This window comes from Anas platyrhynchos, chromosome 3 (assembly GCF_047663525.1).
Source record: "Anas platyrhynchos isolate ZD024472 breed Pekin duck chromosome 3, IASCAAS_PekinDuck_T2T, whole genome shotgun sequence".
Classification (NCBI taxonomy): Eukaryota; Metazoa; Chordata; class Aves; order Anseriformes; family Anatidae; genus Anas; species Anas platyrhynchos.
In genome coordinates, this window is record NC_092589.1 from 36975708 (window position 1) to 37000981 (window position 25274).

The window sequence follows — 25274 nt, forward strand, 5'->3', positions numbered from 1 at the left end:
TGGCTCTGCAACCTGCAAGAGTATTTATTGGGTAAAAAGTAAAAGAATTGCCTCTATTGTGAATATAGACTGCCTTAGACATTAGTCTATGTATGTAGGCAGAAGAGGACATCAGCTGCCTTTCTCTGTGCTTGTTGACAGGCCTGGAGAACAAAGTTCTCTGTTGTTCCCCGGCAGCCTTCCAGGGGAGCTGAGGGAAATACACATAGAGTTGGTTCTTCTGTGTCTGGGTGCCCAGCGTGGAGCACCACCTTTCCAGAAAAGTATCCTTCATTTCTTAAGCTTATTTAGTCCATAGTTTCTCACTGAAATTTTGTGGCTTAGAAATACATCCATAGGCCCTCACTTCAAACCCCAAACACGTGTCGTATATTGATCACAGTATTTAATCACATTTAAATTCAGGCGTGTTGCCAAGGTTTGAGTATTTCAGTTTCACTTTATTAATCTTCTGAGTCATTCTATCTTCTTCCTGGATTCTTTTTAATACAGGGTTTTAACTTGTGTCGCTTGTGTTACATGTAAATCTCAGTTTCAGACTGTACCTCTGACAGGCCTGTGGCTTTGAGTTGTTATCAATGCAATTTTCTCTGCAGCCATATTTTCAAAGTGCCTTTGTGTCATTTTTACTGTAAGATGAGGCTCCTTTATTCCTTGTGCCCATCCCTTCTGTGCTTTCCTTTAATGAATGACTGTACCTAATCAGTCCGGAAGGTTGTGTAGTGCCAAATGCAATCAAGATCTGCAGAGGTCCTTCATTTTTATTTGCATGCAATGAGCTCTGACTTCAGCAAACTGACTGCTCTGACTTGCTGGCCTTGGCCCAGGGGAGATTCCCCGCCCCAAATTATTGCTCTTGTTTTCTTGCACTTGATGAGAGTGTGCCAGTGGAGGCTAGAAGAAAATACAGATTATGAGACTAAGTTGGATTTTTCATGATGTGAGGCTCCTATCCAGGAAGAAGGCTTAGCATTGCCCTCTGAGTGTAAGGCACTGCCTCCAGAGGCAGAATGGGCAGCAATTTGAGGCAGCAGATCGCTTTCCTAGCTGATGGGGGCCAGGCCACAAAACTTTCCTTTCTCTTGGGTTGGTTTGTAGTTGTCAGATTAACATTTTTCATACATTCAGATGCACTTGTCTTCTATTATAATCATGGCAGAAGTACTGGATGGTTTAAGGTTTCTGAAGCTATTAGGAGACTGAGGCTTGGGAGGCAAAATCTCTCCCTAGTATCACAGTCTGTCTGGTTATGCACAGATGTTCCTTTATGTCCAGCACAGTTCTTCAGTCCAAGATTGATACTTTAAAAACAACAACAAAACAACTGTTTAACTGCACATATCCAGGATCCCTGTCTCTTTTCCCATCTCTTTTTTCCTCTTTACTTTCAGCTCTTCAAATAAATTTTTTCATAATGTCAGGCCTGCTTTACACATGTCCCACGTGCAGTACACGTGTCCAAGTCCTGATTCTAACACGTATCACTACAGGCAGCTTTCTGGAGTTACTCAGGTCCTGCTACACGAGGTATGTTACGTTTTAGATTTCATGGCAGAGTTAACTCTGCCCTTCACACTCACCTACTTGTGGAGTAGGAGACAGGCTCGTGGCACTGAGCACGGCACCGCACTCTTCCTCTCTCCAGGCTCCTGTCCAATAGGCACAGCTGGTTGGCAGCTCCCAGCTCCCTGACCAGCTGTGTGAGGAGCAGCAGTTGCTGGGCTGCAGACGTGTGAGACCCAGATGCAGTGAGAGGAGCATGAGATGGGAGCCAGCAAACCATGTCTCACACTCCGTGCATGACAATCAGTAGGGTTGTATAAACAAATGCAAAAACAGACCTAGGCTTACATGCCGGATTTGGGTGTGAAGAAGCCAGGGCAGTTTCCAAAGTACCTGTGTAGTTACAAGGCATTTGTGCGGGGATACATTGCTTTGCTGATCTTGTTGCTTTACTGCGAGACTTATGGGTAGATTCTTAGCTGATACAAAGCAGCTCGGTTCCACTGAGGACAGTAGTAGCGTTGCATCATTCTGCGTTGCCTGAAATTTGGCCTGTGTGGTGTTTTCTGTATCTGTGGGGACTGCTGGAAGCTGAATATCCCAAGCAGAGCATACTGGCTGCCTTCCTGAGAGGTGGGGAAGGTTGTGGTCATGGTGGGAATGTTTGAAGGGAATGTTCAAACATTCCCTTTGTGTATGTTCTGGGTATGATTTGCTTACAGTAGACAGGAAACACCTGAGGAACACCTACTTGCTGGGCTACATGTTTGTAATGGGATAACCATGATGTTCCCTGATTGAGGAAATGCATATAATCCATCTAGAGCATGAAAGGAGCAGCACTAGAGTTTGAAAGCACGGCAGAGACATAGCTTGGGGTGCAAAAAGAGGGGGAGGAACAGATTCCTGGCACTAGAGAATCAATGTGCTTTCAAAGTCTATCTTGTGTCTTCCCTCTCCTGAACATTTGGAAACTGTCATGATATCCCCCTAAGCCATTGGTAGGGTGGATGTGTTTGCTGTTCAGACATCTGCCCAAGTGTTTCTAATACCTTACCAGCTGACTGGAGAACACTGCCATGTTTCAGTACAGCTGCAAGTGCATTTAGTGATGGGCAGTGTTATATAAAAATAAAAAATAATAATAATTTAAAACTTTACTGTGGCCTTTCTCTTGTTAAGGCATCATTAGTACATGTAAGGTTTGATGTCTCATTATGTCTGTAATGATGAGCCAGGAACTTCCTGGACTGAGTCTGAAGGCTGCTGAAGTGATAAAACATTGAGATTATAATAGTAAGAGTCATATGTGCTAACTGGAAGGATGAAATTAATTTATTTCAAGTTCCATGGACTTTCAGCTCCAATTGGATAAATACAAAGTAGACAACTTCCTACTGCCTCCTAGAACTGAACTGGCAATCTTATAAAATTCCTGCCAGTTTGACATCTGCTGACTTAAAGTAACAGGTTCTGCCATCTCTAGTGGAAATAGAGCCAGCAGCAGGACAGAGACATCCTACTGGTCTGCACCTTTGACATGGCTTCTCAGAGCAGGATTCTTGCCCTTCTGCAGTTTCTTTTCTTTCTTTACTTCTGTTTATTAGTGTCTTATGTTGTTCAAAGCTGTACTAAATGTCCTACAAACACCCTTTAGAGAGGACATTTGAATTCTAGATTTGGTTTGCTGAGGATGGGTGGGAGAATGGATCAAGTCAGAGAGATCATTTGAGGTGAGAAGGAGCCACCTGGAGATGAATCTGGGAGAAATGGCAGAGGAAAGCATTGAGTTACGCAAAGAGCGTGATGGCTGGATTGTTATGGGTAGGAGATTGTGATAAGGAGAGACAATGTTTTCCAAAGCATTGCAGGAAATACAAAGCAAATGAAGTAGCTGTGGTGCTGAAGGGAGAGGCAAGAGAGGGTGCAAAGAGGGAGGTGACATGGCACAAATGCCAGGCCAAGATGATCTTCTGGCTGTGGTTTTGGAGGGAGAGCTTGCGTGTTGATGAAGGGAAGCTGAATGACAGATGTGTGTTTCTTCTGCAGCTCAGAGAAGAAGGGTCAGCTCTGAGATGTCTTAGGAGGAATAATTTGTCATTTAGTCTGATCTGAGCAAGAAAAGGGGAGCCAGGTCTCTGTGATGATGAAGCCCTTATAAAATTTATAATAAAATTAAATTGTAAAAGTAACCACCTGAAGCTGGGGAGGCAATGAAGTTTTCCTGTGAGGAGGAAAGGCTGTGAAAGAGGTCTGGGTGTGAGTGTTTTGCAGGGTAAGCAGTTGCACCTATTGAGGTAAAGTAGCTGGGGTACAGGAGAAACTGTTAGCAAAACAAGGTAATTGAATCAAGACGTAGATAACAGTCAGTAAGGATTATCTTTTTAATGTCTTGATTCAAATCAGTTTCTGTATGTGCTCATCTAATAGCAGTTTATATCAGATATAATAATCATGCAAATAGTGTATAGTATAGCCCGGGGGGGTGGAGGAGGGAAGTTTACAATTATTTCATGCCTGCCTGTGTCCTTCTCTAGGTGGATTTTGTCTTCAAACAGTGCTCAAGGCTGCTTATCGTTCAGGTAGTTATTGTTACCTGTTAAGGTATCTGGCATGGCTCTTTCAGGGTTGGTGGGAAATGACCATCTTCACCTGTCGTGTGCCTGGCCTGCAAGACTGCAGTGAGGGAAGCAAGGTGCCACAGGTGAGGCTGAGTGGAAGGAGAGGCACTTTTTCAGGGTACGAGGCTTTCCGGTCAGAAGTTTCCAGGCATCTTCCTCTGCAGCTGCTGAGGGGGAGCTGTTGGTGTCACTAAATGCAGACAACGAGTGGCACTTCTGCTTGTTGCTTCGGCACCGGATGGGAGCAGCGCATGGAAGGCAGGCATCAGAAGGTGCTTTTTCTGTCACTCATCGCACTGGGCCGCATCCGCAGGTGCTGTCTTTGACATGTTTAGTCCAGAGGAAGTACAGACAGATGTCTTCCACCTGGCATGGGAACAGCACTTATCCACAGCTTGGAACGATAGGTACTGCTACTTCTCTAACTGGCAAAGGCTGTAAGCTTGCTGGGAGGAAAACTTATTTAAAGAGCGCTACTTTTTTTTTTTCCTTTTTTTTTTTTTTTCAGGGTCCTTTTCCTAGGACTCACTCACACAACTCGTATCATGCATTCATGAGTTTGCTTTCAGAGTGTGAAACAGGGAATAGTAGTGCTTCTTAAACCAGCTTTAGTACAGAACTGTGGCCAGATTGAAAAGGTGCTGAAAAGATGCAGCACATGGAGGTCACAGGAAGCACAGAAGCCTTTCAGTGGCAAAATGTGTTGTATTTGAAGATCTTGGGAGCAAATCCCTGCTACTGCATCCTGTTGTACACATTGCCCTGCTCTTTTTTTCATGTGGAATCTGACATGAGATTCTGTAGCCTTCCTGGGCTAACCCTCCTTTCTCTTACATGTGGACCCAGTGCTATGTGCCAAAGCACCCCAGCCAGCATCTGTGTATTCTAGGCACTTTTATATTAAAAACACTCAAGGGCACCTTTTTATTTTGCAGTTTCCCATCATTTGTTGACCACATAAAGGGAGAGGCTCCCCAGGCCAATAACACAAACATCTTTTGAAAAGAATTTAGCAGTGCGCACAACATTGTTATGCAATGGTTTACTAGGTGGAGGTTTGAAGAATAACTTCTCCAAAGGAAATTACAAGGGGAAAGCAGATTGCAGTTTCCCAATTTGGAAGTTGTCCAGGGAGATCCCTGAGTCATGGAAAACCATTGGGATTGCTTTAGTGGCTGTGTTTCAGCATTACATCTTGTACAGAGAGCAACAGCTGGATGAGTTTGTCAGACAGTGTAAAGTTGTTGGCTTCTGCTTCAACAAGGAGAGAGAAACTTTGGGATTACGAATGCTTAACCAAATAACAACAAATCCTCATTGCATCTAGGGGACAAATTTGGTCTGCAAGGCAAATGCTCATCTTTCTCTTATTCCTTTTGCTATATTTTCTGAATGTTTCTGATAAGTTCATTCTTAAAAAATACTTAGAGAAAAAAAAATTGGCTGGTGCTTTCTGAAACCCAGTGATGTCAGTGCAGTAGTTGCTGTTCTGATTATCAGAGTACTTGAGCAATGAGACAGGACAGGGTGTGAGTGAATAACCAAATACACTGTCATGCCTTCAGCTCAGTGTTTGACTGTGGAAATATTCAGTTTGCGAGCAAGACTATTGTGGAATTGTCCTCCACCTCACCCCAGAGGAGATGAGAGAAGCCTCATAAGTGGGTGTTCTTGTAGCTGATCTGGATAGATTAATAGTAAATACAGCTCATCTCCATTTATTGAAGTAGAATTTAACTATTAGCAAAAAGGGGACTGATAGACTGCTAAGTCTATTCTATTCCTGAAGCCTGGGTTGTAGGCGGTTGAGTGAGACTATATTAAAGGTTGTCTAGCCAAGACATTTAGTCTCCGTTACAATTTAAAGCAGGTAAATTGGGAGAGAGATTGATACTTTGCACTGGCATAAATCCAGGGTAACTTCACTCACTTCAGTAGAGTTAGGATACATTCTCATCTCTGGTTTGCACTACTAAATCTGGGGTAGTTATTCTGAGAGCAAGAGAAGGACTAAAGCCAGCTTCTAGTTTCATTTCTATCTGTCTAAACCTGAACCAGTGCCAGAAATTATGTTGATTTATTGGAGTTCCTTTGGTTATACCCTTGCATTTAAGAGCTGATTTCGAGCATGTGTGTTTGAGCACCACAAACAAAGCTTGATAAGATGTTAATTTTGCTCATGAATTTCTTAACCAACCTCTCAGTTCCTCCTGCCCTTTTACGTAATATTTTATTGGAGATTTAAAGGTCAGCCAAGCTCTGACTTACCCGTGTTTCCTCCATGGGGGCATATGGCAAATAGGATGCGCACAAGAGGATAAAGCTGGGAGGAGAGGAGTAGGTAGCACCGACGCCCCTGGAAATTCAGCCTACCCTTGGCACGGGGCTGCAACAGCAATTCCCAGCCCACGTTCTGTGGGTTGAGCCAGCAGGACTGTGTTTGGGCAGGAAGCGATCAGAGAGGTGTGTGCCTGTGTGCTTTGGCACAGTTCTTGCTGTGAATTGCTCCAGCATAGGAACCTCCTCTGAACTCATTAGTATTAAAACAGAACAGAAGAGACTTTGTAGGGAGGGAGAGGGTGGGGAAGCCGGAAAGGTAGCAGTTTAGACGGCCATTTCCTAATAACCTTTCCCACACCTACCTTCCCGTATGGGGTCTCATCTGAAGGACCTTGGCATGAAAAACAGACCCTGGCCCAGGGAGGGGGAAATAAGGGGAGGAGAAGGAAGGGAAGCAAGGGGTGGGGAACGGGCACTGTGCTGAAACAGCAGATTTATTGTTATTTAGTGTTATATACGGTGATACTGGGAGCTCTGTTTGAGAGGTGTCTGATATACTGTGCATAACCAGAACATGGAGATAAATGTGCTGCTTGCCTCGGAGGACTTCCAACTTGTCACAGTGAAAAGATGTATCAAGCAGAATAAATGGTTTCAGGTCTGTTCAGTGTGTTCATTCAGTTGACTGGACAGTGGGACACAGGGTACACCTATCAACTGTGCAGGTTTCACTAAGCTGCAAACACCAGGCATGTTAAAAGACATGCATAACACAAGGAAAAATTGCATGAAAAAGGGTGGGCAGATAAAATGGGCTTCTTTTAGGAGCAAGTCTGATAATGCAGAATGGAAAGCAGCCAGGTAGGTACACTTCTACAGAAAAGAAAGTAAGGATTATAGTGGATCACGAGTGAGCATGAGTCATGCTGTTTCTTTGTTTATTAAAATAAACAGTAATAAAAAAATCATCTTCATGGAATATATAACCAGGAATGTGACATGGAAGATGCGTGAAGTAATCTTTGCACTCAGTATTGATAAGGTCTCAGCTCGAACACTGTCCCCGCTTTTGAACAGTACACTTCAAAAAAGAAGTACTTTGACCGGGGGTAGCCCAGAAGTCAATTAGAGGAGGAATGAGAGGTCCAGAGGATGTGACCTCTAAGAAAGACTGAAAGAGCTGGCCTTGTTTAGCCTCAAGAAAGAAGACTGAGGAGGGACATTACAACAGCCTTTAATAGGCTTGAAAACTGTTATCAAGAGGAAGGAAAAAATCTGCTCACCATGTCTGTGGTTGATAGGGCCGGAAGTAATAGGCTTAAATTGCAGCAGCAGGGATTTAGATTAGACATGAGCCTGACTATTCAGTTTCCATCCCCATCCCTATCATTGGGCTCGTTCCAATTCACTGACATGGACACGCAGCCCATCTTAACAGAAATAGCAGTGATGACAGTCAACTTTTTGCATTGTCGTCCTCACATGCCCACCCAAGAGGAATATCCACGGGGCTTCCCTCTTGCCATACCCATATTATATCCCTGCATATGTGAGAATGTGTATCTAAAGCATGATCTCTCTGCAAACATCTGTGTGTGCTGTTGCATAAGTAGGTACTGGTTTTCCTCATTCTTTCTCTTTCTATTTGCCCCAGCAGATTGTTGTCTTATCCACGTGCTTTGCCTGCAAAGGGCAGAGAAATGAGCAGCAGACAGCTGTTTCTAGTGGCCTGTAAAAGGCGACTGCCACAATCAGCCTTGCTGCTTGTATGTCTTGGTATGCTGTCAAGTTATAGAGAGGAGTAGGAGCGAGACAGGATTTAGCTCTTTGGGAAGCAAACAAAACAATTAACTTGTGATTAAGGAGGAAAAATGGGAGCAGCACAGCAGAGGGTGGTGGTGGCTGTGTTTAAAGGGTGGGGTCCTGAGGAATTAATTGGCTTTTTGTTAGATACGTTTCTCTGCCAAAAAGCAGTGCCCTTGATAGATGAAATTCTTATGCTGAAGCTGAGTCATAAGAATGAATAACTTCTGTGTTGGCAGCTTAGAGGAGAAACATATCTCCCAGTATGCTAACATCAGGTGCTTTCTGCTTTGTAATGAAATGTTATAACTGAGAATCAAGAGATTTGGGCCCCCAGTAATGAGGGTGTTTTAAAGCTGCATCTCTTTGAAAAAGCAAGAAGGAAAAAGAGTATAGTGAGAATCAAAGCCTTTTGTCTGTCTGCTTTGCAATTAGATCTATGGCAGTAGCTGAAACAGAAACATCGCTTCTTGTGCCAGCAGGCCGTGGGAGAAGCTCCTGCGAGCAAGGTGTTTTCATCATGCACAAATGTAACAATGAAACGTTGTAGGTATTGGTGGATGGTATATGTGTTATATATATAGTTCTAGTGTACTTCAGGTGCAAGTGGCATATGCATCTGCACATGCATACAATGAGTGAATGCAGACACATAGAAACCCACTGATGTTTACCAGTGATCCACTTAATTCTTATTAATTGTGAAACTGATCAAAATGTTGCTCTCCAGCCTCATGTGGTGCATTATTTCCTCATACTTCACAGAGATTGCTTTTAACTGCGGAAGCTAGGATGAGGTGCAAGAATTTGGTGAGGAGAAGGGTTTGTTTGGGGGGATTCTCTTGCTTTTTTCCTTCATGGATTACAAGAAGACTTGGGAGATAGATCAAGTATCCAAGTGGGAACTTTACCTGACCTGATGGCTGGTTAAAATTTATGGCAACCAGCCATGAATTGTGCCAGGCCCTGCTCTGAGACCCTGGGGCTGGGAAACACTTGTCTAGAGAAGAGGGCTCTGTTTCCCTCTCTCAAAGTCAGTCTCAATCACACTGCCTGCATATATGCAGGGGGCTTTGCTGAGTGCTACTTCTTTTGCACTGGTGTTTACATCAGGTTGTTTAGTCAAATGAACCTCATTTACTGACAGCTTGGCCGGGCAGCCTCTCAGAAAGCCTCATCGGCTTCCTCAGTATCACTAATGGGGAGTCTTTCAGCGGGCTGCCTCTCATCTGTCAGCCTGGTGAGCTGGATTGAACAAAGCCATGGAAGGAAAACTGTAGGGGAGCAATCCTCTACTGTCCCCTGGAGGTGATCGCAGTGACTAAATAGGGAAGGTTTGTTATGCTGGATTGGATCCTCTACTGCAAAGGCTTGAAGCACGTCGCTGAGAGCCCCCTCCCTGATCTCTTCCCTCTGCTTCCCCTTCCTCTATTGTCCCAGAGATGTCAGAGCTATTTATCACATATCAGTCTGAACTGTACTCAACATCAATTAACCCACCAGCAGCTATTCCCTCACAGTGACTGCACAGAGAACACGAACCTTCTCTGGGGCCTGGCAGCACATGTTGAATGGGATGCCATGCTGTGTCACAACTGCTGTTTACTTCGTACAGGATTTAAATAAATTCATCTAGTGCATAAGGTCATCAGCTCTACTGTGCTACCTGGGAGCATCAGTAGAACTGGAATATGGCCTTTCCTTTGGGGCACAGTGACAGACGTGTATAAATGACCTTGTGGAACCTGAGGCAAGAGGTATGATATGGTACGGGGAATTTATTACACTGACAGCAGTGTATTATACTTCACTTTGTAACTTGGGTGGCTTTGATGGTGTTAAGAGACTGAGAGAATGATTGATGAGGTTGGTAAGGGAGAGTGCATTCGTGTGTGACAGGAAAAAAAGGTAAAGGGGAATGAGAAAAAGATTAGAGAGGGGGACAAAAAGTTAAAGGTATGTATGTACAAGAGAAGGAAAAAAATAGAGAATAGGGATGTGAACAGGAAGCAGGATACACGTGATGCATTTAACTAGAATTCATGCCGTGCAAGGTCATAACATGAAAATCTTGGAACCTGCATTTTTGAGGTAGGTAGGCAAACAAGTTATTCAAACAGAAAATGTTCAAATCGTGGAGGTTTTCTAGAGCCTGTTTCTAAAGGCACCTTAATATCATTTCTACTTGTTCAATTTTGTTCCCTGTTTGATGGCTCACAGAGAACCATGCTGGCATGACTGAGCAGGAGAAAAAATACTTGCAGATACCAATGCTGTCCCCACCTTGAAAGGGACCTTAGCATCACAGAATCAGCCCGACTTTTGAGGCAGGAAGTCAGGAAGTGTTTGACTCTCTACATAGTTTATTCTGTAGCTTTGAACTTGCAGGGCTTTTGCATGGCCATCTGAAGGTCATGGTGCTGGTCACAGGTCAGATAACTGCTAGTCTAATTTCTTCTGGATGAACATGAGCTTCCATTTTGAGTTTAACAATGGAGAGTAAAGTTTAACTTTTCTGTGGAGTGTTGCCAGTTTGTGCCATCTGAGAGTTTGGTTCCCATGGTGCTTGTTAGTGCTGGGACCTGGCTGTCCTTGTGCTGGAGTACCCATCTTCTGCTGAAGAGCCAAACGGTGCAGTAGAACTGTAATCAGACAGTCAAAATAGGCAGCTCTGTGAAGAACAGAAGTGATGATTCTATTTGTCAGTGTATTGCATCTCGTAGCTGCATTCTGTGATGTAAAGATTGATTTCATGCCAAAGCTATTCCCCTTGGGGACAGCAGAAGGTTTACATTCTATAATAGTTCTGTAATTATTGTGTAATAATTCTTTAATAATTGCATGAATTTGTAGGCAGAAGTAAACATTAAGAAATGAGAATGTGCTTTTAAATGTCGTTAACTACTTCCAATCATAAAAGCCATTAAATGTGAAACACAGGCCTGAGATGGATAATTAGAGAAAGCGACAATGGAAAGGATGTGCTTTCAAGAACATCGTAAGAGAGAGTGTGACCTACAGACAGAAATTAAAAATACAATTCAACTATCCATAGCTGAATCCATAAGAACTTAATGAAAAAAGACAGGTATCCAGCTAAACATCAGAAAATATACAAAATCTCATTTCCCTCCTGGCAAAATGTGTGTTACATCCATGCTAATGAAATTATCGCCTGTAGTGAACAAAACATATCATATCAGAATTCTGTGCCATGTTGTGCTGGAAATGCTATGCATAATTCATTGCACTTTTATGATTTTTAGTAAGTTTTAGTGCAGATTTTGAGGTTATAGTAAATTAGAGCTATGTTTCAATTTCAAAGTCATTTCTAATAGTTTGAAAAAAAGTTTTCACTCCAAACCAGATGAGGAATTTCTGCATTTCTTCTGGAAAGGGAATTCTAAGTGTATTTCTGTTTATATAGTGTAAAAACAAACAAACAAGCCCTTCTGAAAGTTTATTTACACTTAACTCTGTCCCAGCCTCCCATAAATGACTGAATGGCAGAGAGGCAATATATATCTTGGTACAGAGGTTTTGGTAGGCATTAAAGGCTCTCCAGAAGAACCGCTCTTCTACATTCCCAGAATATTCCTTTTTCCTCTACATTATTTCATTTCACATCACTAAGAAAAGTGCTGCCCAGTCTAGGTGAGAAATGCCTTTCTGTTCAGCTCTTTTGGGGCTTTGAGTGATATCATTATCAAGCTGATGGCTACCAAGTATCAGATCCAGCTTTCTCACTTTGATAAATGTTCCCAAAAACAAGGGACATAATGTGGTTTTAAATCCCACAAAATACTCTTTTATGTTTCCTGCCCATTCCTCCTTCTCACTCCCTTTCTTTCTCTGTCTCTTATTTCCTTGGTTTGTAGCCATTTTGAATGGAGGCCATCTTCCCTTTTGGCCCAAGAACTGGGCTGGAAATATTCGAACCTTAAATCCAGCTCCAGTACGTATTAAATGTTTTATCATTGAAATTCAATCTCTCAGTAAAAAATGCCCACATGAAAGTGAAATTAACTGAACGTATCCCTCTCTCAGTAAATAAAATAAAATAGGAAATAGATAAAGGAGAGAAATGCAAGGAGTATTAACTGGAGGTACTTTACATCTCCCTCAGGACAGCCTGGCAAATGTCTTTTTAATCTGTATTTCATGAGAACACTTGCAACATCAAGTATTTTAAGAGCCAAGAGGCTAAGATCCATTGTGCAGGGTCATGCTGGCATGAACTGCTGGAGTCGAGCCCTCCATCCAAGGCATGGCAGAAGAGCTACTATGTCTCTGTTGGGAAATGGGCTTGGGCGGTAGAGGAGGGCGTTTTCACGCTTTTGTTCTGACAAACCCTATTTTCTTGCCCTTCATGCTTGTTTCCTGGACATTCAGTCACATTGGCTTCCTAAACCTGGCTCCAGCCCCAGGCGTGATGACTCCATTCAGAGTCTGTAGTTCTCCACTCTCCTGCCAGTCTTTGCAGTTCCTTTCTTCTTCAGTCGCTGCTTGCTGTTACTGAGCTAAGTCTTCGGGCTTGAAATTTTACTTTTTGACAGGTTTGTCTTTGTAGTCATGTCAGAAGCAAATTCATGAAGCAAATTACCTTTCAGAAATACATACAGCTCTTTCTGTAGCTATTCCTGCTTCCCTTGAAAGCAGCAGGTTTCTTTACATGCTGTCTGTTAGATCCCATGTCCAAATAGGAAAATGCTCCATCTGATGAAGGATCTTCTTTTTCAGCTAGGTCGTTGTTGCCAATGCAGTCGTGAAGGTCTTCTCTTCCTTCTGCTGCAGAAGGGGCCTGCAGATAGGAGACGCAAGAGAATTCAGAGGGTTCTTGAAGGAGGCTTCGTATCTATTGTATTTTGCAAGGTTTTGTGGTTCTTCATAGGCTGGGATTTGATTAAGGGTTTAGGTAGAGCAGGGCATGTTATGCCTGTAACCTAGAGCAGCTTTCTGTGTTGTTACTATGCTCCCTGAGCTAATGTAATGACTTCTTTCACTCTTCTAGCTTCATCTACCCTCCTGAGTCATGATGAAGTAGGGTGCAGAAGCCCTTTGTTCCCACTGGATCTTCCATCCCTTCAAGCAGCCTTTCTAAACTTATATCTTGAAAAGAATGCTCTCACGATGCAAAATTACTTGACTAGAAGTCGCATATTCTCATTGCCCCGCTGAAGGCAGAGCGTTCTTTATGTCCCTGATACCACCAGTGTCTGTGGGAATGTCCAGAAGTCACTAAGTGGCAGCATCCTGCCCTCCGGGTGCATTCAGTCAATAGGAGCGTTCTTTTGATGAAATGATTATCTTGTGATGGATTGCTTGAGATCATCATTTTTGAGAACAGGCCAGCAGGCTGGTCTAGTGGGCAAAGCTGCTGTGAGAACCAAGCAGAATCAGTTAACCTCTCAGCTTGCTGCTGCAGTGGAATTCAGCTTTATTATTATTATTATTATTATTATTATTATTATTATTATTATTATTATTATTATTATTACTATATTTTAAAAAGGCTAAGATCATTAAGCCATTCAATAAAACAATCGTAATTTTTCTAAGAATTTAGCTGAGACCAGCCAGCCCTTTTCAGATGTGTATTCTGGCCCCTTTGGTGGTTCTTCCAAACCTGGCATTTCTGATTCCCTGTCTGCCCCTCCTTTCCCTCCCACATGCTTGACCTCCAACAGCATTCCTTTGCTTGTCTTAAGACCTTACATGTCGTTTCACTCTCCCTCTCTCCCCAAGAATGCGATCCTGGCCTGAGCTTTCTAATTGTGTGTAGCAAGGATAAAACTCCTTGCCTCGCTTGGCTGCCCTCTTGTTTGGAAACTCACCCTAAACATTTCCACATGGTTTGTACTTTTTTTGCACAGCTCGAGTTTTTTTTTTTTTTCATCTTTTCTTTTAAACTTCTTCTTGTGTTAAAACAAAACAAAACACTCCAGCTTCTTCTACCTTGGGCTGCTGGCACTGACCTTGCCTTGTTACTGTTTGCATTTCTTTTGTACCTTTTTGCAGCTGAAATCTCTATGGGCTTTTAAATCTGTCAGCAGCCGCTACCAGGCTCAGTGTGCAATTTAGCTCACTGTTTTCACAAGTTTCCCAGCCCTGAAAGCTTTCCAAATGAGCCATTGTTGGGCTGAGTTAAAGAGGTATTGTCTGTGCTTGGGTTAGGTTAGTGTGGGTGCCAGAATCTGCATGTGTGGCGTTCTCAGCACTGCGATGTCATCTAGATAGTGGGCCCTGGACGCTTCCTTCTCCAAACACTTTCAAATAGATAGGAAGAAGGAATCCCTGCCAAAACTGATTTATTGAAATACTACTGGCAGCTTGTCTTTTTATCGCTGTAACTCTCCCTTAGACACCTTTGTCTGTCCCTGCTCATGCAGGCTGCGTGCTCTGAAGACCATCCCTACTTGTTCCCACCAGCAACTGAAATGGCCAGCTGGGACTGGAGTCCTGTTCTGGTCAGCACCGAGTGAGCAGAGAGCAAGTGGCTGTCTCTGCTGAGATGATTTATAGAGCCATGAATAGGAAATGAGGCTATTGGTATCTACCTGTTACAGGAGAGAAACTGATGCTGGGAAATTCAGTGGCATATCCAGAGGGGGCTCCTGACACAGCTGGCAGTCAGTTCCAGATCACAGCATTATTCCTCATTTTGTTAATGTGAGATTGGCTAGGTTCTAACAGGGTGTCTTCTGCTGAACTCATTTCTCTTAATGGAGACTGAATTTGCTGATCTGTTTAACCTGATGTAAAGTTGTGTGGAGTTAGGTCCTCTGATTCTGAACTGCTATTTGTATTTTACCAGGGACTGTGTGGTCCAGAGGACAAACACAAGAGTACTGAAACCTTTTCAACCTATAAGTTGCTGATGGCATTACTGCTTCTAGACTACAGCCTTGTGACCTTTGTTTAAAAGATATGGTGACTTCATTGTTCTTGTTCTAGATGGTTGTCAGCCCTGGGAAGAAACAAACCACTATTTTTATCTCTCAATTTCTGCCCAGAAATAGAAGAAAGTGGCACGTGCCATAAATCCATTGGCAGTTTTAACTGGAAGACCAAGCTGGTACTGCAGTCCAGAAAAAAATTGTATTGAATTTTTAGCCTTTCTCCAAGAACCTTAAGGAGCATCAGTGTTACATAAGCCAGTACTTTGAGTTCTTAACTTCATCCCTTTAATGTGGTCTTTCCCATCCCTTACTAATTACAAGTAATGGAAGTCTGACATGGCGGTTGTTCAGGCTGCCTGCGCCATACGTTGTGCTCTGACAGGGAGAGCTTGCAGTAGCAATGCAAAGATTACAAAACCAGTAATATTTGGGGTCTTTGGGGGGCACAAAGTCTTCTGCCTTTTGATTGAATGTTAGTCAATGTATCTGATTCAGATTCCTCTCAATACGTTAGAAATCACCAGTGCAGCTGTTGACCATGTTCTTTTTCTTTTTCACAATCTCCAGGATGAATTGGATCTTACAGACAAGAACAGAGAGGCTATGTTTGCACTCCCTCCAGAGAAGAAATGGCAGATTTACTGCAGCAAAAAGAAGGTATTACCGATGTCCTAACTGAAGTAGCTTTCCAATAAATTCTGTGTGCATGAACATAATTACTGATACATATCTAGATGTGAATTATAAGTTCACCACTGTTTTCTCAAGAACATAATCGATTTAAGGATTTTTATTGGCATGAATATGGTACAACTTTCTCACAAGTAGTGTGTGCATGTGTGAGTTTTGAAGAGTTTTTAATAAGTTAAAATCATATGTTGCTCCATGTTGAAGCTTTAAGGTTTCTTGTTTGAGCTGGAACAAAAGCTGTAGTGGAAATGCTTTAAGGCATTTAAAAAAACTTTTGTAGATTGCTTAGAATAGAAAATTTATTACAGAGATATTTCAGGATGGCTTCAAATATCTGTAAAGTGCATAATAACGGTATCTTAAAACCTAGCTTTAAAATCTTTCAGAGCTAGTAGGAAAGGCTCTGCATTGCATTGGAAATTGAAGAAGGACTTGCTCTTGTCAATTTCTGTGTGAGTTTTCTCCAGTCAAGGTTTTTGAACCTCAAACAAACCGGTGAGAGGACCAGAACATCAGAGGCTGGTACCTCACACTGAGTACTTTGTCACTAGAAGAATGACGGCCAAGTGAACTGAAAGGTTGTGTCACTGATGTGAAATTTGTAAAAGAGGAATTTCTGCAGGAGTGGTGGAGTGGAAATTTTTTGCTGCTGTAGGAAGGAAGCAGGTAATTGGAAGCAAAGATAGCCCTGGTAGTATGTATTCATTAACAGTAAATGTTAGAAAAATAGGCGGTAAGTTCAATAGTTATATTTCCCAAACATGCAAGTCATGCTATGAGAGTATTTCTCTTTATATATATATTTGCATAACAGAAGCTGTAAGAGGAGGTTTAGATTTCTATATCGAAGGTGGGACATTGAAACCCTGATAATGATCCTTCTGAGGTCATTGTGTTTGCTAACTTTCAGGTGGTTTTTTTATGAGTAGATGAAGGCCTTTGGTTTCCGAGACTGCTGGCTTGGCTTCTTTCCTCAGCAAATAATAAACATGTATAAGATCAGCTTTCTTACCATGTATATTAAATAAAATCTCAGTCAAACCAATCACATGGACATTTTGCATGTATCTTATTTTTGTTTGAGATGCATCACACAGAGAAGTTAATAGCGTCAAATTAGTTACAGTGCCTCTGAGCTAGCAATAATTCAAGAAGTGCATAAAAGCAGCCTAGGCTCAGTTGTGCTTGGTGTTCTTCATTCATCTTCCTGCTAGTACATAGAGCTTGCACGTGGAGGGAAGGTGCAGGCTGCTGTGATCAATGTCTGCTTTACATTTTTGCTGGCAGGCTCAGCTGGCTTTTTCAGCTCTGGTGGGAGAGGATCTATTTGTAGTCGTCTTAGAGAAACACACATTCCATCTCCTGGACCAGTCAGCCTTGGCAGGAAGATACAGGCTTTAATGCATTTAATATGTTGGTTGGATTCACTACATTACACTTTTTTTTTTTTTGTCTTCCCTTAAAGTAGTGGATTTGATATAAGAATCCTGAAGACCTCCAGAGTTAAAGGAGCTGCATACTGGAAAATCTTTATAATGCATTTATAGTGAAACCTCAGTTAGCTGAACTCCAGCTATCCAAAATGATGTGCTAACTGAAACACTATACTGTTGCCAGATGTCTATTCATTACATTGTAGATACTTTCAATTACTTGAAACTTTAACTGTCCAATGTTATTCATTTCTTCCCTTCACAGTCAGTCAGATGATCGGTGCTGACACATCTCTCTCTAGCCTACTACCTAATCCACCTATCATTATTGTTCTACAGTGACAGAAAAGCATGTTGCAGCCTTCCCTGAAGTGTTCATAATCTGATTTTAGCCACAAAGGGCCCGATTTCTCACTTGACAGAGCTCTGTCAGCCATCCAGGACTACCCCCCAACGAGCTCTGTCTTGCTGATGCTGAGTTCTCTGTTTTTTGGGAAGTGAGGGCTCTGCATCCACCACGAGGAAAAGCTCTGTAACATGGGAAGTGAAAATGCTATGAACTAGAAGGTCAAAAAGTACAAGTTGAGGAAACTGTTCATTCATTAATCTCAGATGCCTTTGCTAGTCCAAAAAATAATGGGAGGTCAGAGCGTCCCAATCGGCTCCAAAGGTGGCAAGGTTAATCAGCAGCCTGAAGTAAACAAATGTCACCTGCAGAAATGAAGAGCACTCCTTATTGTAGGCACACTGTCCATTTTTCTTGGCAGTTAGACTTCAGTTATAGTTTTTCACAGCACTTGTTCCCACTGTGCTAGCAGAAAGTCATTATTGTATCAAAAGTTTCATTCCGCCTGTTTCTGATACCAACTCCTTCTAAAGAAATTAAGATGTATGTGTCAGTGCATTTAAAATTATATCCTGAGGGCACAGCTTGCCAGTCAAAGTTCCCACATAATCAAAGGAGACTCAGTTTTGTATGGGAGTTTTGTGATAGGGGGTGGTATCTACAATGGAGTGCTCTCATTGCATCATACAGCCATGCTTGCTTTGGGCACTGCTGGTCATTCTAGGTTTGCACCTGAAACCTCCAGTACTAAAACCATAATAGATGAATAAAGATTGCTCTGCTCTAAAATGATAACGTCTTCTCAGTCTCAGCCATTCCTCTACCTTGCCTTTAATCTGTACAGACTGGATAGTGAGAGATACAGTTTTCCACTTGCATCAGAACAACCATTAATCAGTCCCCTTTTGGCACCCTGACACTACCCAAAACACCAGTCCTACGAGTTCAGATTGCCCCTGTCTCTGCAGTATGAACTTGTCCTGATGCCATACAGTTTTAAGTAGAGCCATATGGAGACAGAATGTGAATGATGGCATCCTCCCCCACTTCATGTACTTTTATTCTGAGTTAAAAAAGTTCACTCCTGTAATTCCTTCCTGTAAAATCTTCTCTAGATTTCCTGTTGTATGTTTTGCAGGAATTAGATCAAGTACTAGACCATGTTTTCAGATGTATTTGAAAAGGGTAAAATTTCTGATGCCAACATTTAGAAAAATGCAGTTGCTTAGTACTGTTTTACCTGGAGCTGGTGCTAAGGTATACAGTCTAGTTAAATACTGATCAGCTAATGATATGGTTCATATTGGGATTCCAAAAAGGATACAAAACTCACATATTGAACTGCTTTGACACGTTGCTTTGGATGCAGCCTGCATTTCTAAGAATGAGGCCTCAGTGTGCAGGCAACAGCTTATTGCCTCCTGTACTATCCTACAAGCTCATAGACTTTTTACTATTGAATAGCAATTCAAGTTGTTTTATTTTTATGGCCTTTGCCTGCCTCCAGAGGCTAATCTGTAAACCTTCAGTTGAGCAGATTTCAGTAGGAAGAAAACATATTTTGCTGAGTTAAACAACTTTGTTGTTGTTGTTGCTTTTAACTTCCATGTTTCTCGGAGGAAAATTTGGTAGCAAATCTCTTTGCAAAGTACAGTCAAACTGGACTAACTATACCATACAGCTTCCCTCCAAACAAAGCCAACTAAAAGCTCAGTCCTAATAACCAAGTGTGTTGAACTTTCCTAGATACGTTGGGATTATTTTTTATTTTTTCCATTTTAGTTGCACTGAATAGTAACCGTATTGAGTTGTTCATGCAGTACCTGTTCAAGTGACATCATTCCAAGTCAAGTAGTGAAGCAACAGTCACAGAATAGCAACTTTCTGGAAAGAAGTAATTATGGCATCTGAAAAAGTGTACATGTGTATAATCCTCAAATTGATTGTACTTTTTCTGTTACCAGAAGAAGATCCAGAGAAAGACTTCTCTACAATAGCAAAACAGGCTTAAAACAATTCTGATGGAAAATTATTTAAAATACATGCTGTGACAGACAATATGCAGAAATGAGAAATGTTTGTCAATTATATTTTTCATCTATGTGATGAATAGGAAAACTAGGAAACTGAATATGAAAATAAGAGTCAGGAACTTGTTTCTAAAAGTCTCTGATCTAAATTGCTGTCTAATTTCAAAGAATTTGTCATCACTATGTTTATATATAAATGCACTTCTCTCTATCTGAAAGAAAGAATGGCAAAATAGTAAATCTAGGGAAACCTTGTGGCCGTGTTCTGGTCATGTCATCCTCTCATGCCTTTTTTCCCTATTTTATACACATGCCTTGGCTGCAAACCACATACCCATTTTTTTTTAATTTTTATTTTTTTAAGAGACAATCTCCGATTAATCACTGTTCATTATTTTGCATTAACTTAAAAGACAGATAGGTTTAGCATCCTTGTAGGAAGGGATTTTGTGGTGAAGTGTCTGTACTTGGGAGAGCTCACTGCAAGGAGCAGGAAGAATGAAGCGGAAGGCACTTCTGTGCATTACAGCAGCACTAAAGAGCCTAAGTCCTTTGGACTGAGGCTCAGTTCAGTACTGAGGCTGTATTCCAGGTTCAGTGTCCCAGAAGTGCTTCTAAAAAATGTTTATGCTTCTTCCACCAAACAGCAGCAGATACTGCTGCATCACCTGACGTTCAGTTCCCTTTTCCTAACTTGAAGGGTGTGTCTAGCTCTACATTTGGCTTCAGAATGCCCTTGGGAATCCTAGCCTTAGTCTAACTTTTAGCAATTTTTCTGAAGGCTTTTTATAACATTAGTAGCTCTATTTCGCAAACTCCCACTTTGGTCCCATGACGACTGTCTAACATTAATGAAAATAATGTCTATATATCACTTAATTTTCTTTGAGGGTTTCTCTGAGCTTTACCCTTGTGGCTCGCATTGTCAGCAAAATGTCACTATAAAAAATAGAGCTTGATATTGTGCAGCTGGATATAGCGTAAGATACTTCTGTCCTCCACCACCATGGCCAGGCCTGCCTTCAGACTCCTGCAGAGCTCTAAGCAGAATCCCCAGTCCAACATCAGCCTGTGTTACTGCTATGAACCCTGCTTGAAGCCCAGCTACAGTTCCAGCTTCCAGAGAACACATTTCACCCTCTACGTAGGACGCACACTCCTGTTAAAACTATAAATATTAAAAATAACTCATATAAAATGTATCAATTCATATACATACACACACGTATATAACATTATGCAAAATTTGTTGGAGCTGCATTTGCAGATTTTGGCATAATTTCCTTAAGCTGGTGGGGATGAAGTGGAAGAGGGATACAGGTATAAAAGCTGGAGTCCTCTGTGATTTGGGAGGAAGCTTTCTGAGCTGAATGCAAATTCTTGCACCTACTGTTTGTTCTTGTGTTGTTCTGCTCTTTGTTTTTGTACTGTAAAGTGTAGTATCAGCTTGGTTAAGATGAAGGGGCAGTTATTTTTCAACTAGACATGAACTGGTAGGACTTTTCTTCCAAAACCCTGAGGTATTTTCTGTGCATTTAAGCTTCATGTGGAGGCTCTAAGGCAAGAAGTTGCATCGCATCTGTTGTGTTTGGATAGGAGTTCTGCATTTTTTGCTATAGGAAAGGGAACCTGAAGAAATGTATGTTCTTTATAATGCATGGAGATAGTCAGAGGAAGATAGATATTCCCTGAAGAAGAGGGAGAATGGATCTTCATCTGGTCTCATTTAGAGATACAATATAGCAGATGAAGATCACACCATTGTGTTGTCTGAGTGTGGGTTTTTGGTTTTGTATTGTCTGATCTGAGCTATGAAAGCCCTTTGGGGTTCATCCTTTCTGTGCGAAGAGTGCCAAGCACGTGGTTGTCTTATAATAAATGAAGTGGGTGGTTTGAAGTTGTATTGTTTTCAATTCTATCTTCTTGAAGTATTTTTTCCTCTTTGAAATACTTTTAGAGTCTGTTGTTGATTTGGAATATTCAACTGTTTTGGTTATGGATTTATAGCTGTAAGGAGCACTTAATATGTCGCTTATAAGTTCCCTTCTTTAGAGTTGTTATTCCACACACTGTTTCTGGGAGTAGAAGACATGAACACACAACATGATTTTCTACAGTATTTGAGAAGCCCTTTGTAAGCAATCTCAGTTTGACAAGGCTTGGATATCACTTTGTGAAGGCTTTTGTCTGAGCTTTGCATGAAATGTTTGGGGGGAGAGGGGTGTTGCTCTCTTCTCTTCATCTGGGAAGGCAGGAAAAAAAAATAACACACACAGCACACATGATAAGCTAAAACCAGGAGCAACTGGTAGACAGCAGGAGGCTGAAGAAGCTGTGTGGGACTTGGAGAGCTGAGTGCAAGTGCATTGCTGGCAAAAACAATGAGGATATCTGATGCACGCAGGGCAAAGCCTGCTTTATATGTTGGAGCTGAACAATTAGAAGTTTTTTGTGCATCAGGTAACTTTTTCTGTTCCTACCGATGCTTTAGAAGTTCATGGCAGGAATTCAGGTCTTCAGTCAACATTTTGATTGAACTCAGTATTCAAACCTTGACAAGGACCCGAATAACTTGATCTAACTTTGCAATTAGCCCTACTTTGCGCAGGCCCTTTCTGCCTGAGGCCCCTTCCACCCTAACTTGTTCTGTGATTCTGTGAACTGACCGTAAGCCAAACTAGGAAAGCAGCTGTATGGCCCTATAAAGCAAGGGGCAACAGTAAGGCTCTGTGCAATCCACTGTTTCCGGCGTTTCTGCTATGAGATGAACTCCTTGAAACAAGCTTTAGTAGAAGTTATTTGGTCCCCTCCCAGTGCCTGGGATCCATGGTTGCTTTGGTCTGAGTGACTGTCTGACTTCCTTAACTCAGGAGACAGCTGGTGAAATAGTCTGAAATGTGGAACTTCTCAGATGAATTCTCTGAAAATAGCCTTGCTTTCTGTTAGCCTATGGCTCAGTGGAAATCTCGTAATGCTGGTAAGTCGCGGTGGGAGGATGTTGCCCTTTGCAAACCGCGGCATTCTTTCAGCTGGATGTCTGGAAAATGCCAGCAGTTGTGGAGTTAACTTGCTTTTTTCCCACCAGCATCTGTTCCTTTTTCTGTTAACAGAATGACTTCATGCTCAGATGTTTGGGATGATTTGTTAGCTTGATACTGACATCGGGTGATTTCTGTATCCTTAGTATAGGTATTGAAGACGTGCACAAGGCTTCAGAAATTACTCTGTAAAAAATGCATGTAGGCTTTAGAGCAGAAAATTCAGAAACTAAGACAAACACCAAACAAGATGGGAACCAACAAAATGCACTGAGTGTCACTCATGCAGCAGTTACACATATTTCCTGATTAGCACTGTACTTAGATCTTTTCAGTCTGAAGGAGCTGTTTGATTGATGGCATTTTCCAGTGTGTATTGTAGGCTGAAATAGTAGCTCCCAGATTTGGGCAACATTGTTAGAAGAATGTAAAATAAACCTTAGAATAGTATGTATTTCCTTCTACATCGTTTTATGCAGAGTAGGTGTTTCATCTGCCAGAATAAAACTTGAAATTCCTTTAAGATGCAATTTCATTTTCATATACTTCCACACAATGAACTTAGGCTTTTTTCTCATCTCACATCAATGTGTTGATGTTGACCCCATTGCTCCTTGTGCGGATCATCATACCTGAGAAGAACATTTGGCCATTGTGTTGTGTTTGTTTTTTTTTAAAAAAATATATTTTTATTTCTTTTTTTCACATTGATATTTTCCCTTTTAGAAATACTCCCAAGAGGTTACTTTGAGAAACAATATAGTAGATGTAATGAGGAGAGGTACTTCTCTTAAAAAAAAGTTTTTAGCCCAGATTTACTTCTGTAGCAGTTTAAAGGATGAATTTGGTGTCGAGGAAAAAATGCTTACACAGTTCAGCTGATACACTATTAGTGCAGTATAGAATTGTGATACCTGAAAAAGCACATTGTAGCAGACATAAGAGGAGATTTTTCCAAACAATTTTTACTTGGTTTATGTTTTCCATGCTGCAATGCTAACAGTTACAGACTCATTTATTTATTTTAGTATGAGAGGTTATTTTGGGTCAGGGCCTTGAAATTATATATTTATTTACGTATAATCAAAAAGTCTTCTCTTCCCCACCCCCCCATGGGAACAGCATGGAATATTTTTAGTTTCTTCCTCTCTCTGTCTCTCTCTCCAATAAGAAAAGTTAGTCATTTCTTAGAAAATGCCTTTACGGGTCTTTGGTTCAGACTGCTGAAGACATAAACTCCATAAACTTGCTGTGGATTTGCTATAGATACTCACAACATGTAGAATTTGAGTGCCCATCTTCCAGATTCTGCATTTTTCAGGTGTGCTACTAGTTCTTCCATTGAAATTAGAACTCAAAACTCTGGCCAAAAATAGTTTCGAGTTTATACAGTGATAGCTGGAAAATTGTCATCATAGTGCCTAATGTTGTGTTTTGCATTAGGCTTGCATTCTGTGGGAAATTGGGAGAGCTCAGTGGGAGCAGATTTGACCCTATCATGGAAAAAAAAAAATCCAAAACATTTACCCAGCTGTCATCCCTCTAAGATGGTGTAATTTGCTGTACTTAAAAAAGAAAAATAATGGTGAGCAATCCGATTTTGCTGCGTGGGAAGTACATGTAAATGCTGATTGTGTGATTTAGGTGCTGTCCCTGTATTCTGTTCTGTCCTTGTCTGTCCTCTTTTGAAAGTTCTGGGTCTCCACAATCCAAGTATGAGTTGATCCTGCTGATGGTATGCAGCAGTAATAATACATACTCTGTGCAATGTAGTTCTCACTGTTCTGACTAGTCTCAGGTGGATAAGCAAGAGCAGAGAATATGTAAATAACGAGTATGTGTCTCTGGTATGTGAGAAGTAGATTTGGCACAGACCAGAGCTCGTTTTTCTCTGCATTCTGCATTTCACTGAATGCTCACCAGCCCTTCAAAAGCCAGCGAATACTGAACATGAAGAGTTGCTGGACTTCCTATTGTTTCAGTGACAAGTTTATAAATAGGAACAATGAAGAGTTGTTGCCAGGATCCACTGACAACCATGTTTTCATTACAGTCAGATATGGTAGTTTCAGCTATGCACCCGAATCAAGGTGAAAGTCACATAATCTTGCCTCATATTCGGTAACCTGTTGAAACGCATCTGGGATCCCAAAGGTTTTACAGATAAAATAAGTGAGAGAAATGAAGGTTGGGAGACAAGATATAGTTTTATCCAAGTTTATGGAAAGGGGAGAGACCCAGCACCTAAATGATAAACTCAAATATTTGATTAGCAATTTAAAAAAACATTGCCCCCCCAGTCTCTGTTTATTCCATTTGTTCACCTGTCCAACAGCTCTTAACTCTCCTGGTTTTTCAAATACTGACTGAGTTTAAAGGAGGGAAACAAACTGAAAATACGTGTCTACTCTCACCATCCAACTTTGTCATCCGTCTCTGTAGAAGCAGAAGTGAACTAAAGCATGACGTGGTGCCACTGGAAGCACAATGGACATGTTGTCCACATTTTCCACACTGTTAAGACAATGAAGAAAAACCTTTTAGAGTTTGTCATTAGCTAATTCTGTGTGCTCCCAGAGAGATTTGTCCTAGGTAGCTGTGCCAACTCTGGGTAGTTGTGTTCTAGGTTGT

The 25274-nt window shown here is 41.5% G+C and overlaps 1 protein-coding gene across 12 annotated transcripts in view; it reads left to right on the plus strand.

Annotated features, from left to right (window-relative positions):
* Positions 1-25274, plus strand: part of DAAM2 (dishevelled associated activator of morphogenesis 2) — a 203572-nt gene that overhangs the window by 92539 nt on the left and 85759 nt on the right. For all 12 annotated transcript variants that reach the window (XM_072035714.1, XM_027454027.3, XM_072035715.1 and 9 more), the window contains one exon: positions 15674-15763. In XM_072035714.1, the coding sequence (XP_071891815.1) occupies positions 15674-15763 (90 nt within the window). The remainder of the gene's footprint in view (positions 1-15673; positions 15764-25274) is intronic.